This window comes from Giraffa tippelskirchi, chromosome 6 (genome assembly GCF_054371585.1).
Source record: "Giraffa tippelskirchi isolate mGirTip1 chromosome 6, T2T-mGirTip1v1.2.pri, whole genome shotgun sequence".
NCBI lineage: Eukaryota > Metazoa > Chordata > Mammalia > Artiodactyla > Giraffidae > Giraffa > Giraffa tippelskirchi.
The window spans coordinates 62,117,643-62,133,692 of NC_137280.1; the positions used below are offsets into that span (position 1 = coordinate 62,117,643).

General features: G+C 42.9%; 1 protein-coding gene and 1 non-coding gene across 5 annotated transcripts in view; one reads left to right on the forward strand and one right to left on the reverse strand.

Annotated features, from left to right (window-relative positions):
* The first annotated feature begins 1,103 nt into the window (after nucleotides 1–1,103).
* On the forward strand, nucleotides 1,104–1,233 carry LOC145511842 (small nucleolar RNA SNORA11). The gene has a single exon (XR_014058216.1). It is a non-coding gene; the product is annotated as a small nucleolar RNA SNORA11 (small nucleolar RNA).
* Nucleotides 1,234–2,836: 1,603 nt separating this feature from the next.
* Nucleotides 2,837–16,050, reverse strand: part of WASHC5 (WASH complex subunit 5) — a 54,249-nt gene continuing 41,035 nt past the window's right edge. For all 4 annotated transcript variants that reach the window (XM_081498997.1, XM_081498998.1, XM_081498999.1 and 1 more), the window contains 6 exons: nucleotides 14,057–14,160; nucleotides 12,742–12,871; nucleotides 10,146–10,242; nucleotides 6,024–6,177; nucleotides 5,102–5,189; nucleotides 2,837–3,246 (listed from right to left, as the gene is read on the reverse strand). In XM_081498997.1, coding sequence (XP_081355123.1) covers nucleotides 3,190–3,246; nucleotides 5,102–5,189; nucleotides 6,024–6,177; nucleotides 10,146–10,242; nucleotides 12,742–12,871; nucleotides 14,057–14,160 — 630 coding nt within the window. In that variant the 3' untranslated portion in view covers nucleotides 2,837–3,189. The remainder of the gene's footprint in view (nucleotides 3,247–5,101; nucleotides 5,190–6,023; nucleotides 6,178–10,145; nucleotides 10,243–12,741; nucleotides 12,872–14,056; nucleotides 14,161–16,050) is intronic.

Below are 16,050 nucleotides of genomic sequence, written 5' to 3' on the forward strand. Positions count from 1 at the left end.
AATATTTTCCAAGGAGAGAGTTTTAACAGTTGTAAAGAAGTTATCGTACAAGTAACTAGTTTACAATGAAAAGATACTTTCTGTTCATCTGAAAAAAAGAAACCGTGAACGAATAAGCACTTGCAATATCTTGCATAATGCCTTAAAATCGGTCCGACTTTACCGTTGCTGTTGTTCAGTGGCTCAGCTGTGTCGGACTCTGTGACCTCATGGACAGCTGCACGCCAGGCTTCTCTGTCCTTCACTAGCTTCCAGAGTTTGCTTTACTGAGTTTACACTATATTTGAAGAGGTTATGGACATTTAGAAGAGTATCATGAGACTTAAGTAAACCTCCAAATACCATTAAAGTAAATTATTTCCCTTAAAAGAGCAGTAAAAGATAACGAGAAATATTAAGTAACTACTGCAGATTCTAATGATCTGGGCTAAAATGACTTTTAAAGCTTTTATAATTACCATTTCTTGTTCATCTTTTAAAAGCTGAAATTTTCTCCAGGGAATTTTTCACTTTGCCTTGCACAGTGTATGTGGGCTCATTGCTTGGTTTTGTGAAATTTCCAATTAACCCCACACTTCTGTTTTCTGGTTAAAGATACACTTTCTTAGAACTGGCCTTTTTATTAGCAGCTGTCTTTGTGTGTGTGCGAGTGGGGGGGAGTTTTTCATGGAGAACTAAAAATCTCACTTCATGTAGTTACTGTCATTACAACAGCAAGGTGGCTCAGGGGTAAAGAACCTTCCTGCCAGTGCTGGAGACACAAGAGATGTGGTTCAATCCCTGGGTTGGGAAGGTCCCCAGAGTAGGAAGTGGCAACCCACACTCCAGTATTTTTGCTCGGAAAATTTCATGGACAGAGCCTGGTGGGCTCGACACGACTGAGAACACACATACACAAGGCAGTTTTGAGAAGGGGACGCAGGATGGCCATGGACTTACTGGCTGAGTCCCCGTGTGCCAGCCTCCGTGCGTGAGACTCTGACTCCTTACATTCCGGGCAACAATACACCTTTAAAATTCCTCCCTGGGTTCTCACCAGGTTGGGCTGATGAAGCTCCCGCTTCCCTCGGCCAACTAGATGCTCTTTAAAAATCCTTTCTACTGGGGTGTGCTCAGAGCAGGGGGCCTGAAGAAGTGGCTCATCTGTTTATAACACACCCGATAGGAATCTGGGTTCACTGTGACGAAGGGCACAAAACGTGTGGCCTTCCTATGAGCAGAAACCCAACACGTGTCCCCCTGCACCTCCCCGTGGCTGCCAGGCAGGGCCAGCACTGGAGGAAAGCCGCAGCACGTCGTGGGGAGCTTGCCACTAGAGCCTGTCTGGCCCATGCCTGGGTGGGCCAGGAGTGGTCTCATAAAGGGTATGAGCCTCTCATTTCAAGGAGAAAGAAAAAGAGTCCAACTGTATGCCATTGTGCAAAAGGCAAAACTGTGGGGACAATAAAAAGATGAGTGGTTGTCAGGAGTTTGCAGAGAGGAATATACAGAGTACAAGTTTTCATGAGCAGTGAAAGTACTGTGAGCGACATTATAATGATGGATATATGTGGTCACACTTTTGTCCAAACCCATAGAATATGCAACACTGCTCTGCTCTCAAAGTCAACCCTAAGGTGAACTGGGGACGTTTTGATTATGTGTCAGTGCAGTCATCCTTGGTCTAAAAAGAAAAAAGGCACCATTGTGTTGATAATGGCTGTTCATGTGAGGGGAGGGGGGTATATGGGAAATTTCTGTACGTTCCTGTCAAGTATTATTGTAAACCTAAAACTGCTTTAAAAAAAGAAAAAGGTCTCCAAAAAAAAATCAAACACTCAGGGTAGACATTTTTAGCAAAACTTTTGTTTCACTTTTATGTATGTATACATATTATATATGTGTGTGTGTTTGTTGGATTGTGATATAAAATGTATTTTTTTTAGATCAAAGAAGCCTGCAGGCCACTGTAGTTAATTATACTGGCAAATAAAAGCATAAATTAACCTCAAAAAAAAAAAAAATCCTTTCTACTATGATGGTGAAATAAAGCATGTCATTTTTTTCTCTTCATTATCTTAGGGTTTTAGACTTTCTGACTGAAGAAATAACTTACTATAAATTCAGAAAACTGAAGGGAACCAGAGGAAATCATCAGCCCTGATTTTACAGATGATGCTAGTAGGCTGCCTTGGGACCAAGTTTAGCTAGTGGTAGAGTTGGGACTCGAGACTCTGCCTCCTGATTGCAAGTTAATGCTGCTTTTCCCGCACTTGCTAAACGACCGTTAAGCTCCACATTTCAGATTTTTTTTGTTTCGCTTATTCCTCTCCTCTTCAGAGGACAGAGCTAACTATATGGTCAGAGTTAAAACGCCTTCCTTACCCTTAGCCAAACTGCCACAGGAGGGTGGCCGCTCCCCTCTCAGGGTAATTTTTATGCAGAAGTCATCTAGGATTTTGGAGGAGTTAAAAGCTAATAATGGCTGTTATAAAAATAAAGGGGGGGGGGTGTTGTGGGGGACTTGGCATGGGGTTCCTCAGGGGTTGTTGAGGAAGGAGCAGCTGAAGCTGGGGAGTCCTACAGAAGGGAAGCAGGGAACCCCTGAGGTATCTGGGGTTGGAAGAGGACACTGAGCCTCAGACATGAATAAACTTCCACGGTGCGAGGACTGTGGATCGTGTGATCTCTACACCTTGTACCAGTCTTGCTGTCACCATGTGCCTGCCAGCCTGTCATGGACGTGACGATGGACACAACATCGGACCTACCAGGCTCCTTTCTTACCTTCGAAGCAAGGTTTTTTTGCTGGGTGAGTATGTTGTTTTTGAATAACAGGTAGAAAAATGACTTCGGGTACTGGCAATACTATTTTACTGAAAATCTGGAGTTGCACAAATAGTTCTTTAGAACATAAAACTAAGTGGATTTATACATAACAATTATAGTCAGCATTTATAAGAGGCAGTACAAAAATGTGTTCTGCTTCTACATGATATAAATTGTACATAATACCACAATTTAAACAATATTAATTATATTAACTTGTTCAGTGGATACATCTTACTCAGAATGTCTGTTTCCCACAAGAAAGGGAAAAAAATGCAGTTCTCCGAGAAGGTGGGTTTCTTTTCATTTCCAAGTTCATTTAAGTGATGTGGGAATAAGTAAGGGTAATCCTTTCATTGAAGAAGCAGAAGTCAAAAAAAGTTACAGGACTGTTCTGAACTCATCAAAAATGAAATTAGGCACGTGTGCTTCAGCAACCTGAAAAAATGAAAACAAAAAGTTAATGGTTTCATAGTGTAAGACGACCAAATTCATCAGTAGTCCCTGGTAATCTGTCCTGGACAAAAATAACATGGAGTGGCGTAGTTGTAAAATGAAAATGAAATGCAAAGTAACATGAATATATTAACATATGATACCTGTTATATGCTGTTGTATTGCTATGGTATAAAAAAAATTCAAAATCTTCCATATGAAAATTAAAGAGAGGAAGACATCCTTTGGAGGAAGGCGAATCACTGGGAAATACTGGACCACTAATTGAAACCACCTTCTTTTTCTGGCATCTACCACCGATGTTTAATTTCTTGGCACTGCTGACATCTGAAGGGGTGCTGTACAGTGCCCCCTGCCCCCAGCCCTCCCCCGCCCTGCCCCTAGATGAGAAGACCCCTTGGCTCTTAAAGGCACTTGGATCTGCAAAATGCACAAGCCTCTGGGAAGTACTAAGATTAGTCTCAGGTCATCTCATAATTAACTAATGACTAACTAGGAAGAACAGGACATCTACTGCTGGAAACTGGTAGTCTTTAAAAGCAATGTTTCATTTTTTTCTGACTACAGTTCAGTTCAGTTCAGTTGCTCAGTCGTGTCCAACTCTTTGTGACCCCATGGACTGCAGCATGCCAGGCCTCCCTGTTCATCACCAGCTCCTGGAGTTTACTCAAATTCATGTCCATTGAGTTGGTGCTGCCATCCAACCATCTCATCCTCTGTTGTCCCCCTCTCCTCCTGCCCCCAATCCTTCTCAGCATCAGGGTCTTTTCCAATGAGTCAGTTCTTCGCATCAGGTGGCCAAAGTATTGGAGTTTCAGCTTCAGCATCAGTCCTTCCAATGAATATTCAGGGCTGATTTCCTTTAGGATGGACTGGGTGGATCTCCTTGTAGTCCAAGGGACTCTCAAGAGTCTTCTCCAACACCACAGTTCCAAAGCATCAATTCTTCTGCACTCAGCTTTCTTTATAGTTCAACTCTCACATCCATACAAGACTAGTGGAAAAACCATAGCTTTGACTAGACCGGACCTTTGTATCACTTGCTAATTCGATGAAAATTAGAAAAATGGAGAGGAATATAAAAACGAATAATCTCTGATCTTAATTCCCTAAAGAAAACTAAAAGTGATAATTATTTTGTATCAAACTCTTGCAATTTATACACACACATACACTTAAAACTAGGATCACATAATCTTGTGTCCTTTACCTCTGCTAAATTTTATGTTCTGAACATCCTTACACATGTATCTTGAGGAACTTTCATCATTTTTGGAAACCACGGTTGTACGACACTTCAACCGTGGAGGGAACTTAGCTAAATGGGCTGCAGGAACTGGGTTACTGTGGAGATGAAGAAACAAACCACACAATCATTCACTACCCTGGCCTCTTAAGGAATTCTCTCCTGGAGTGCCCACCTTAACTCCTGAACAGGGTGAGCTGCAGACTGGAGGAGGGCATGGTAGAGAGTGAGAAGATGAGAAGAGAAGTTGTGTTCAATCATGCCTTCTGGCAAAGCACTGAACATGAAGAAGAGGGAGAACCATCTCCAAGCTGAGCCCTGGGGCAGAGCAGGGTGAGGGGCTCCGAGGTGTCCACAAGGAATGAGCTTCTGGACTTCATTCCTCATGAGTCCAGGGCCTTTCTTCAAATCATCTTCCTACAAAAAGGGCATTCATTTTTTTTTTTGGTCACACTGTGTGGCATGCGGAATCTTAATCTCCCAACCAAGGATGGAACCCATGGCTCCTCCTGTGATAGAAGTGCGGAGTTTTAACCACTGGACCTCCAGGGAGGTCCCAATGGGGCATCAATAGTGTTCTTATCTACTTACCCTCCGAGGTAGCTTTGTGTACCGAACATAATCCTCCAGGAACAGAAGGGCACCCACAACATCAGCAGGCATTTCTGGGATCTTCTGGCTGCAACACAGAACAGTCTGGATCAATGAACTGCTTTCGTACGTAGACCCTTAGTCAAAACAGTGAAAGACTGGAAAAAAAAAGACAGATGACTAAATGAAGCCAAAGAAGAGACACATCTACAGAATCTCCTCCTGATTGTTAACAATGAGCCATATCTTGCTGGCCGATCTTCAGCACACAGCCTGGAGGAGGGAATCGAAACTTCTCTGAATGGTCTACAAGGGTCTTTATGACGTGGCCCCTGCTGACCCTTTAGGGTAACAGAGAAGGAGACTCAGGACCCAGCATCCCATGCAAATACATCACTTGTTCTATCCCAGAAAAGCCACATTTGGGGTGGAGGAGAAGAAAAACTAAAGTTTTACAAGCTTTGCATCACGGAGGAGCTTCCGTGTTTCATTTGTTTGATTTCACACCAGGAACTCGGCTGTGCTGACAGTGGGATGGCTCCCTGACTCCCACTGAGGGTGGGCCGTCCCTGGGTAAGTGGCCCGAGCAGGACACGGGCTCACTGAGGTCTGAGCACCGCACCCACGATGGCAGAGGGACAGGCCTCTCCTTTCTTCCCCGTGGGGCTCGCCCATGGTGCTCATGACTCATTCACAGTGGGTGCTCCCAGGGGACTCCCAGCAACTCCTCAGCGGTGTGACTAAGCATGGGCACGCCTTTAATTGCCCCAAACAGGAGATGTGCCCCAACTTGCTGTACAGAGCAGGGTGAGCAGCCAGTTCCCGGCTCTACTCGGGATAACAGGAGGAGGAATCTGGCCTGTGAGGTTCCCAGCCTGTTCCGGAACATTGGTTCCACTTTCTCCTGGTGGGCCTTCTGTACCTCGTGCACTGCTCCACTGTGGAGCGGATAAACTGGCCAATCAGCGCCAGGAACTGCTCCGTGTACCGGGCATGAAACTGCTTCAGCAGGGTGAGGAGCCCCAGCACCAGGGGCGGCCAGTCCACAGGGTCGGCGGGCTTTCGGCAGACCATTCCTGCGAGGACCGACAGACCACAGATTACATCACCGAGGGACGCGCTGGCCTTTCGCCACGTTCATTCAGGATGAATGTTCATGAATATCAAGATGCTGGGGCACACATGATCTCTGGCAGATGATTATCTGGAGGGAATGACAATCCAGGACTACATTTCGGATTGGATCAGGATTGGTGGAGGCTTCTAGTGGTCAGAAGGATTCAACACCCTAAAATGGGTACTAATTTTTATAATTACCATCAGTTTCTTTAGGATTTTGTAATTAATGGATGCAATGGTAGAAAGTATTATAGAGAGTAGCGTTTAAACATATACACTACCATATGTAAAATAGATAGCTAATGGGAAGCTGCTGTATAATACAGGGAGTTCAACGTGGTACTTTGTGATAACCTAGTGGGGTTGGGAGGAGGTTCAAGAGGGAGGGTCATATGTATACTTAGGGCTGATTCATGTTGTTGTATGGCAGAAGTCAACACAATATTGTAAAGCAATTATCCTCCAATTAAAAAGAAAAAGAGATAGATAAAATGTTACACAAGAAAGAATGTGCAGAAGTCAGGACAGGAGAAGAAGGAACTATGCCAAGTGAGTGAGTGAGTGCCAAAGCTGGCCTTGTCACTAAGGATTTCTGCCCCAATAGGGAGAAATGGCTGAATGGCTGCCTGAATGGCAGCTTGGGGAACAGGAGACAGAGAGTAATGTTGGGAAAAAACCCCCACAAAGTTGAAAACCTTCATTGCCAGATTTCAAGACTTGTTATAAAGTTACACTGATCAAGACTGCACTGGCATAAGGATGGGTAAACAGATCAATGGAACGACAAGAAAATACAGAAATAGTCATACCCTTAAAGGATCAATTGAATTTCCATGGATATCCACACTATTAATGGAGAAAGAGAAATCTCAATAACTGATGCTAAAAATAGATATCTTTATGGGGAAAAAAATTAACCTTGAGCCCTATTTCACATAAAAAGTAATTTGAAATAGACCACAGACCTCAATGTAAAAGCTACAAGTACAAAGTTTCTAGAAAAAAAAAATAGGACAATCTGTGCCCTTGGGATAGACAAAGATTTCTTAAAGGATAGAAAGGACTAATGATAAAGGAAAAAAATAGATAAACTGGACATCATCAGCAATAAAAACTTCTGCTCATTATGGTCACAAGTAACAAAATGAATAGGTAAACCATTTTGCGAGAAAAAAATTTACAGCATGTATATCAAAAAAAGGACTTGTATCCATAAAATAAATAACTCCTACAACTCAGTGATAAAAAAGCTATCAACTCAGTTTAAAAACAGGCAAAAGACTTGAACACTCACTTAGCAAAGAAAGATAAACAAACAAAAAATATATAAAGAATGGCCAAAAAGCATTTGAAAAAGTGCTCAACATCATAACTCATCAGGGAAAGGCAAGTTAAAACTATAATGAGATACCCTACATACCCATTATAACGTTTAAAAAGACTGAGATGGCCAAATGATGGTAAGTTGTACAAATGGTACAACCACTTTGGGAAAAGGATTGGCAGTTGATTAGAAAGTTAAACTGACAGACCCCCACATTTGGGTTCTTGTGAAGACTGAGAAAACTTATTTAAGATGCCAAAACAAGCTATCATGATTTACATAACCTGCTGCTGCTGCTGCTAAGTCGCTTCAGTTGTGTCCGAGACCCCATAGACGGCAGCCCACCAGGCTCCTCCGTCCCTGGGATTGTCCAGGCAAGAGTACTGGAGTGGGGTGCCACTGCCTTCTCCGGTTACATAACCTAGGCCTTGGTAATTCCAAAGTATTCAATGCTCACTGTAAGAGACACCAGCCTTACTCAGAACACGGAGAGAGAACCCTTCCCAGGCAGACAGCAAAGGGGCAGCAAAGGGGATGTTTACAACAAAGACTTCTCTGAATGGAGCACCACAGAGATTCCTTTTTAAAAGACTGACCAAAGCAGGTGTGTGTTTCTTAGATCAGTCTTCAGAACAATGCTCACAAAGTTTATATAAAAGCTTTCAGGGTACACTACATGATGTTCCTTCCTCAGTCTGCTTTTTCTTTAGTTTGATCCCCAACTTAACACACTGACCTGATTTATGAAAAGGACTGTAGTCAGGTACAGGAATTTTCTAAGACACTTCACAGTTTTATTTCAAGATCTGGGAATTCTGTGGCATAGTGACATGCTTCTTATAAGCAGCTGTACAATCAAGGAGCCTGACCTTAACCACATGCAATGAAATGGTAACAAAGGATGAGACCAGTGAGCAAATAGTCTTAATGAAAACAAGGTATCTTCATGTGCTGAAAACACCTTATTATAAAGAAGCATACATTCTTGTTTAGTCGTAAGAGAGAGAGGTCATGGATCTCTCAGTCTTGAGATGAACTTTTAAGTCCATCTTGGGATAGTTCTTTACACTGATTCTAACCAACATCCAGAAAAGGATTTAGCATCAGGTAAGCACTTGCTCTGTGAGAGGTACTGTCACAGGTATTTTTAAATTCTAATTGGCCCACAAGTTTAAATATCTTGGCTAAAGTCACACAGGTGATAAGTTGTGAAGTCAGAATCCAAACACACGTTTGTTCCCTCCATCCTACAGCCAAGGTATGCTAGGCGCCACCATGTCCTGCATTGGAGAAGGAAATGACAACCCACTCTAGTATTCCTGCAGGCAGAATCCCATGGACAGAGGAGCCTGGCGGGTGACAGTCCCTGGGGTCACAAAGAGTTGGACACGACTGAAGTGACTGAGCTTCCCTGGTGGCTCAGCTGGTAAAGAATCTGCCTGCAATGCAGGAGACCTGGGTTCAATCCCTGGGTTGGGAAGATCCCCTGGAGAAGAGAATGGTCACCCATTCTAGTATTCTTCCTCGGAAATCCATGGACAGAGACTATAGTCCATGGGGTCGCAAAGAGTCGGACACGACTGAGCGACTAACGCTGAGTGACTGAGCGCCATGCCCTGCATTCTGTGGCTGTGACAGGTATTGTTATGGGGGCTGTGTCTGGAGTAAAGGAATTCTTTTGAATGAGGGTTAAATTAAAAACCTTAAAGAGAATCCACATCTTTATCCTAAAAAACTTTTGAAATAGGAAGGGAAATAGTTCAAAGAAGAAATACATTTTGGAATTGCTGGTTAAAAAAAGTATATGGTTACATTTATAGAAAATACTTTTTAAAGTAAATTAGACTCTATAGCAGACTTTAAAAACCTCTACTTAGATATAAAGTTTGGAGACAGAGGAAATACCTGGGAATTTTATAAAAAAGTTTCAGGTAGAGTCAATGACACACACAAAAAATTGGGTTATATTCCTGGACAGGACAAATATACTGATAGCCTTTGGTATCTATTGTTTGTATCAAGTATTTTCGAAAATAAAGTAGCAGATATCCCTAGAGAGGATTAGTCTCCTCTCTGTAACTATGTTGTTACTATTCATACCAAAGCTCCACAGTAAGCACATGCTGCTGCTGCTGCTACTGCTAAGTCGCTTCAGTTGTGTCTGACTCTGTGCGATCCCATAGACAGCAGCCCGCCAGGCTCCGCTGTCCCTGGGATTTTCCAGGCAAGAGTACTGGAGTGGGGTGCCATTGCCTTCTCCAGTAAGTACATGACACTTACTGAAAGAATAGGACATTAACCAAAAGAAGTTTCTTTCCCACCAAAATCAGCTCCTTTAAAGAAAAGAGAGAAGCAAAGGTCCCACACATTTTACCAGTTGGATAATCAACCACTGTAAGTTAAAGATGGATTATACTTGGTTGATATTAAATCCACTGTCTTCACGATATTTCAGACGGCCAAGGACATGGATTTTTATAAACATGCAATTACTAAGAAAGACCTCATATGTGACGTAGCATTCTCTACCAAGAGCTGTTTGGTTAGATGTTCATCTACCACCATTGTTCCTTATTGTGAAGAATAAATGTCATACAGTACCTAGATTTTTGTTGTACTGAAGTTTTGGCAACTGGGCGATCAAAAACAGAAAGTTGACCACTGGGAAGTACGGTAAGCGCTTTGTTGTTATGTATATCTGGAAAGAGAAAGAACAGAGTTTCAAATGGAAAGCTGCCATTTAATTTCAGTTTGCTCTTCTGACTACTGAAAACTAGGGTGGTTCCATTAATTCACTGCCTTCAGAGTTTTATTTAACCCCACCGACCCCCTCTCCCTCCAAACACAGACAACTATTTGACAATCAGCCCTCTTGGGAAGGGGACAATTTTGCTTAGAGATTAGCACTTACTCCCTCCTACCCCCAATCCTCTTTTTCTCCCTCCAATCCTCTTAATGTCAGTTACAAAATGAGGAAAAAAGAGGAAGATGAGGAAGAAAGTCAAGGCCAAGCCAGAAGGAGGGCAAAGGGAGGGAAAGAGAAAATAGGCAGAAAGAAAGAAGGAAGATCCACATAGCAGTGCATGGCAGTGCGTAAGTAGAAAGCAGGCAGGTGTCCCATTGTCCATTTCCTTTTGCCTGGGCAATGCCACAGAGCAGTCTCCTGCCCAGTTCATGAGGCAGAAAGCACAGTCAGGCTATACCCAGCCATCTCCCCCCTCCTAGTTGTCCTGATTCCCTGGGAGGCAGGGTGGCATCCTGGCCAGCAGCACCAGCTCTTGTCAGACAGCCTGGCTCCATCACTGGCTACTGTGGGGCCCTGGGAAGTTATCAACCTCTGAGCCTCAGGTTCCTCCCCTAACAAGGGCACATTTCATGAGGCTGCTGTGAGATTAAGTGAGAGCACCTACAGTCAGGGTTAACACAGTGCTTGGCACATAATTACTCGTAAAACGTTAGGTGCTACTTATGTTCATAATCTTACCTCAAACCCAGGGGATCATACAGATTTCAGAATTTCATATTACAATAAAGATTTTAGGTAGGCAATACAGTCTACAGTAACAGACTATAAGCAAAGTTATCTGTATTTCTGCAAAAACATGACAATTCACAGGAGTATAAACAGCCTCAAGTCAGTTTGGGACAGGTTCTGGCACAACATGCGATCTGGCACTAACTTGTGAAAAATGCTTCCAGTTCTCAGAGGTGTATGGAAATCAGAACAGCAGAAGAGAGCCTGTCTCCCCAGATTCTGACTGTGATTACTGTCAGCCATGGAGGGAAGGGTCTTTGGGCAAGAAGGATCAATGCCACCATTTAGTTCAGTTCAGTCGCTCAGTCGTGTCCGACTCTCGGCGACCCCATGAACCGCAGCACGCCAGGCCTCCCTGTCCATCACCAACTCCCGGAGTCTACCCAAACCCACGTTCATCGAGTCGGTGATGCCATCCAACCATCTCATCCTCTGTCGTCCCCTTCTCCTCCTGCCCCCCCAATCCTACCCAACATTAGGGTCTTTTCCAATGAGTCAACCCTTCGCATGAGGTGGCCAAAGTATTGGAGTTTCAGCTTCAACATCAGACCTTCCAATGAACACCCCGGATTGATCTCTTTTAGGATGGATTGATTGGATCTCCTTGCAGCCCAAGGGGCTCTCAAGAGTCTTCTCCAACACCACAGTTCAAAAGCATCAATTCTGCGGCGCTCAGCTTTCTTCACCGTCCAACTCTCACATCCATACATGACCACCGGAAAAACCATAGCCTTGACTAGACGGACTTTTGTTGGCAAAGTAATGTCTCTGCTTTTAAATATGCCATCTAGGTTGGCCATAACCTTCCTTCCAAGGAGTAAGCGTCTCTTAATTTCATGGCTGCAGTCACCATCAGCAGTGATTCTGGAGCCCAAAAAAATAAAGTCTGACACTGTTTCCACTGTTTCCCCATCTATTTCCCATGGAGTGATGGGACCAGATGCCATGATCTTAGTTTTCTGAACGTTGAGCTTTAAGCCAACTTTTTCACTCTCCTCCTTCACCTTCATCAAGAGGCTCTTTAGTTCTTCTTCACTCTCTGCCATAAGGGTGGTGTCATCCGCATATCTGAGGTTATTGATATTTCTCCCGGCAATCTTGATTCCAGCTTGTGCTTCTTCCAGCCCAGCGTTTCTCATGATGTACTCTGCATATAAGTTAAATAAGCAGGGTGACAATATACAGCCTTGACGTACTCCTTTTCCTATTTGGAACCAGTCTGTTGTTCCATGTCCAGTTCTAACTGTTGCTTTCTGACCTGCATACAGGTTTCTCAAGAGACAGGTCAGATGGTCTGGTATTCCCATCTCTTTCAGAATTTTCCACAGTTTATTTTAGGAGCAGTTCAAATACCAAACCCCAGAGAAACCTAAAACTCATCTCTTATCGATAGAGCACTTGTCACTCAGTTCTGACAAACACTGTTATCACTTGACTCCCACAGCCCTGAGTCAGGCAGGGGAGGTGTGATCATCTTCATATTACACATGGGGAATGGGAACCCAGAAAGGATGGAGGATCATGAGAATGGAGATTCTAGGATTGGAACCAGGGTCTTCCAATATCAGATGGAGCACGGGGATCTGCTACCTGGGCCAGATGGCCTTTGGTCCCACCCTGTCTCCCACCACACCATTGTGTTACATGTTAGTAATCATTAACCTTGTTCAGTGGGTTGTGGATGCCAGCTGCCTCCAGGTAGGCAGTGATTTCATATAAGAGTGTGTTATCTTCTTTGGGGTAAGGAAGTGAAGGGTCCTGATAGTGGGCTTCGATATCTGCTAGGAGAGCCCTTAATGAAGAAAAACAACAATAGTGATAAATGTTAGAGATAAACTGAACACAGATAACAGTTAACACAAGCTATGATATAATCTTCCAGGAATTCAGTGTCCTCATCTGTAAAACAAGGGCTTGCTCCCTTCGAATTCCCAATTTCCACACCTGTGATTGGTGATAAGTGGGAAATCTGATCTTGAATTATGTTTTCTTTTAGAGTTCACCCAAATCAAATGCTGTCACCACTTAAATTTTTATGAGTTGACTGAACTAGTTTCAATACCTACTTTGTCAAAAGCACACTGACTTTGTGACCAAGAAGAGTGGGTTATTTATCTTTAAGCAGGAGGCTCAAAATGAGAGCAAGCTGCTGGCAGAGAGTGTGACTGGATGCTAGGATATGTGTCCACAGCCATGACTGGTCATCAAGGTGCTTCTAACTCCCCTCAGGAGAATCAGTGATTCAGTTCTGTGGAAACTCAAGTGTGGATTTTGGTGATAATTGCTTTCTCAGTCTGGGCAAGAATCTAGCAAGGTGTCTGTATTAAGTGATCAATACATGTTGGCTGAAATGATTCCATCAAAAAAAAGAGACCAAGAGACAATACTAAAGTGAGAGGCTTCTGAAGATAGATTTGATTACCTATGGGAAGGAAGCCTATAAATTCAGAGAGGCTTCTCACTCACAAAGAACTTAAAAGAGCAGGTGCCTGCATGCACACTCAGTTGCTTCAGTCCTGTCTGACTTTTTGTGACCCTATGGACTGTAGCCCACCAGGCTTCTCTGTCCATGGGATTCTCCAAGCAAGAATACTGGAGTGGGTTGCCATGCCTTCTTCCAGGGAAGCTTCCTTCCAGGAACTGGACCTATGTCTCCTGCCTTGCAGGCAGATTCTTTACCACTCAGCCACCTAGGTACTGGAAGTATCAGATCACTAATGAGAACCTGCTACAGAGCACAGGGAACGCTCCTCAGTGCACTGTGGTGACCTAAATGGGAAGAAAATCCAAAAAGAGGGGATATAGGTATAACGTGCCACTGATTCACTGTGCTGTACAGCAGAAACTAATACCATGTTGTAAAGCAACTATACTCCAATAAAAAAAAAAAAAAAAGAGTATGTATTGAAGACACTGGGATGCTAACTGATGATGACAATCCAGGCCCAGAGGTGGCTGTTTCAATGCCAGCACTTACTTATTGAGATTTTCCAGAGCAGCTGCCAGGTGTTTGGAGTCAAACCGACAAGAATAATTTAATTCATTGGCGATCTGTTGTCTCAGAATCTGCATCTGCCCAACCTGTGAACAAACAAGAGAAAGAACAGGGAAAAGCTGACGAACAAAGAGATGACAAGTTTTTATTGAAAGGTTCACAATATTCTACAGAAAAATTCAAGGATTTCCTGGACTGGTTTCATGCCTAAGACCAATGCGTCATCCCTGATGGAGCACAAGGGACCTTTCAAGAAATGTCTGCAGAGATTCTGTATGCCAACCTCAACAGAGTCTAATAGTCTACAAAGTGAACCATTAATCTTCTTGTTGTCCATGGATTAAAAGTATGTGTTCTGAAGCTCTATTTTTGATCTTTTCGAATAATTTCTCCATGTTCAATAACCACTAATGAGAAGCCCTACTTCCTTTATCTGTCCTAAACTGAACTTTCTCAAGCCATAAGGGTGCCATTTCACTCTAACATTTGGTCAGTATCAGTGTGTCTACAGTCCTCAGGATTACAGTTCGTGAAATAATCTAGGTGATAAAATAATCTACCTACAATCTTCCAAGAAGGCCCTTCTAACAATGATAACCCTGAAACCAGGGGTTCTTCATGTTTTGTTGGCACTTTGGACAACTGTAGGAAGCTGGAGAAGCCTATGAATGCTGTCTCAGAATAGTTCTTTTGAATGTATGAAATAAAACATACAGGATAACAATGGAAGCCAATTGTAACAAAATGTAATTCTCAAGCAATTAAAAGAACAGATTTGTTATAATTTGCTTCCCTTGTTATCCTGGCTTAAGGCAAGTCAGACCTATATAACAAGAGGCCATCTAGCAGAGCCAAAGGCTTCTATTCAATTTAAGTTTCGAAATTAGAACAAGAACTCAATGAAATGATGAGAAATACCCTGTGAATTGGGCTGAGACACCAACAATTCCTGTCTCAATGAGCAACTTACACGATTGGGAACAAGAGAATGGGACTGCTCCAAATTCTGTGAGTAGTCTAGACTTCTCCTTTGGTATCTGATACTTTTAACCATCAGTCAGTTTTCCACCAGGACATCTACTCTTTCCTACTGTACTGTGAGTAGGCTTTCCAGGGAGACAGCCAGCTTCCTTGAACTCTGTCTTACAGCAACTGACAGTGTTCTGCACCCACATAAGGGTGTTCAACAAAGGGTTACTGAATGTCTCAGATCATCAAGTGATGAGAGAAGGATATGTAGAAGATACAAGGTGTCTCTGGAAGCCAGTGCCACAGTATAAAAGCAGATGCATGGATTCTAAAGTAACCTGGATTTCCATCCGACAAATCACAGGCACACCTTGCAGATACTGAGTTTGGCTCCAGATCACCATAATAAGGCAAATATTGCAATAAAGTGCGTCACATGAATTTTCTGGTTTTCCAGTGCATATAAAAGTTATGCTTACATTATATTGCAGTCTATTAAGTAAGTGTATAAAAGCATTATGTCTAAAAAATAATTTAAAAATACTTTATTGTCAAAAAAGCCAGCCATCCTTCAGAGTCAGAGTGGTAACAAAGGTCACTGATCACAGATCACTGTCACAAATATAACAATAATGAAAAAATTTGCAGTATTGCAAGAATTCCTGAAATAGGACACAGAGACACAAAGTGAGCAAAAGCTGTTGGAAAAATGGTGGTGACAGACTTGCTCGATACAGGGTCGTCACAAATTTTCAATCTGTACAAAATGCAATACATGCAAAGTGCAGTAAAGTGAAGTACAATAAGATGATGTGTACCTATAATCTCCCCATCTTACTTTCTCACTCATTTCCAAAAACACACGCTCTAGTCACAGTGTAAGGATAATATGTCCAAAGGAACCTGGCTTTCTAGTTTTTGTGCAGATACTTAACTACTCTAAAGGTGGAGATTAGGGGGGCAAACTGACAGCAGTTCATTAATCAACTTGTCACATAAGGACGGAG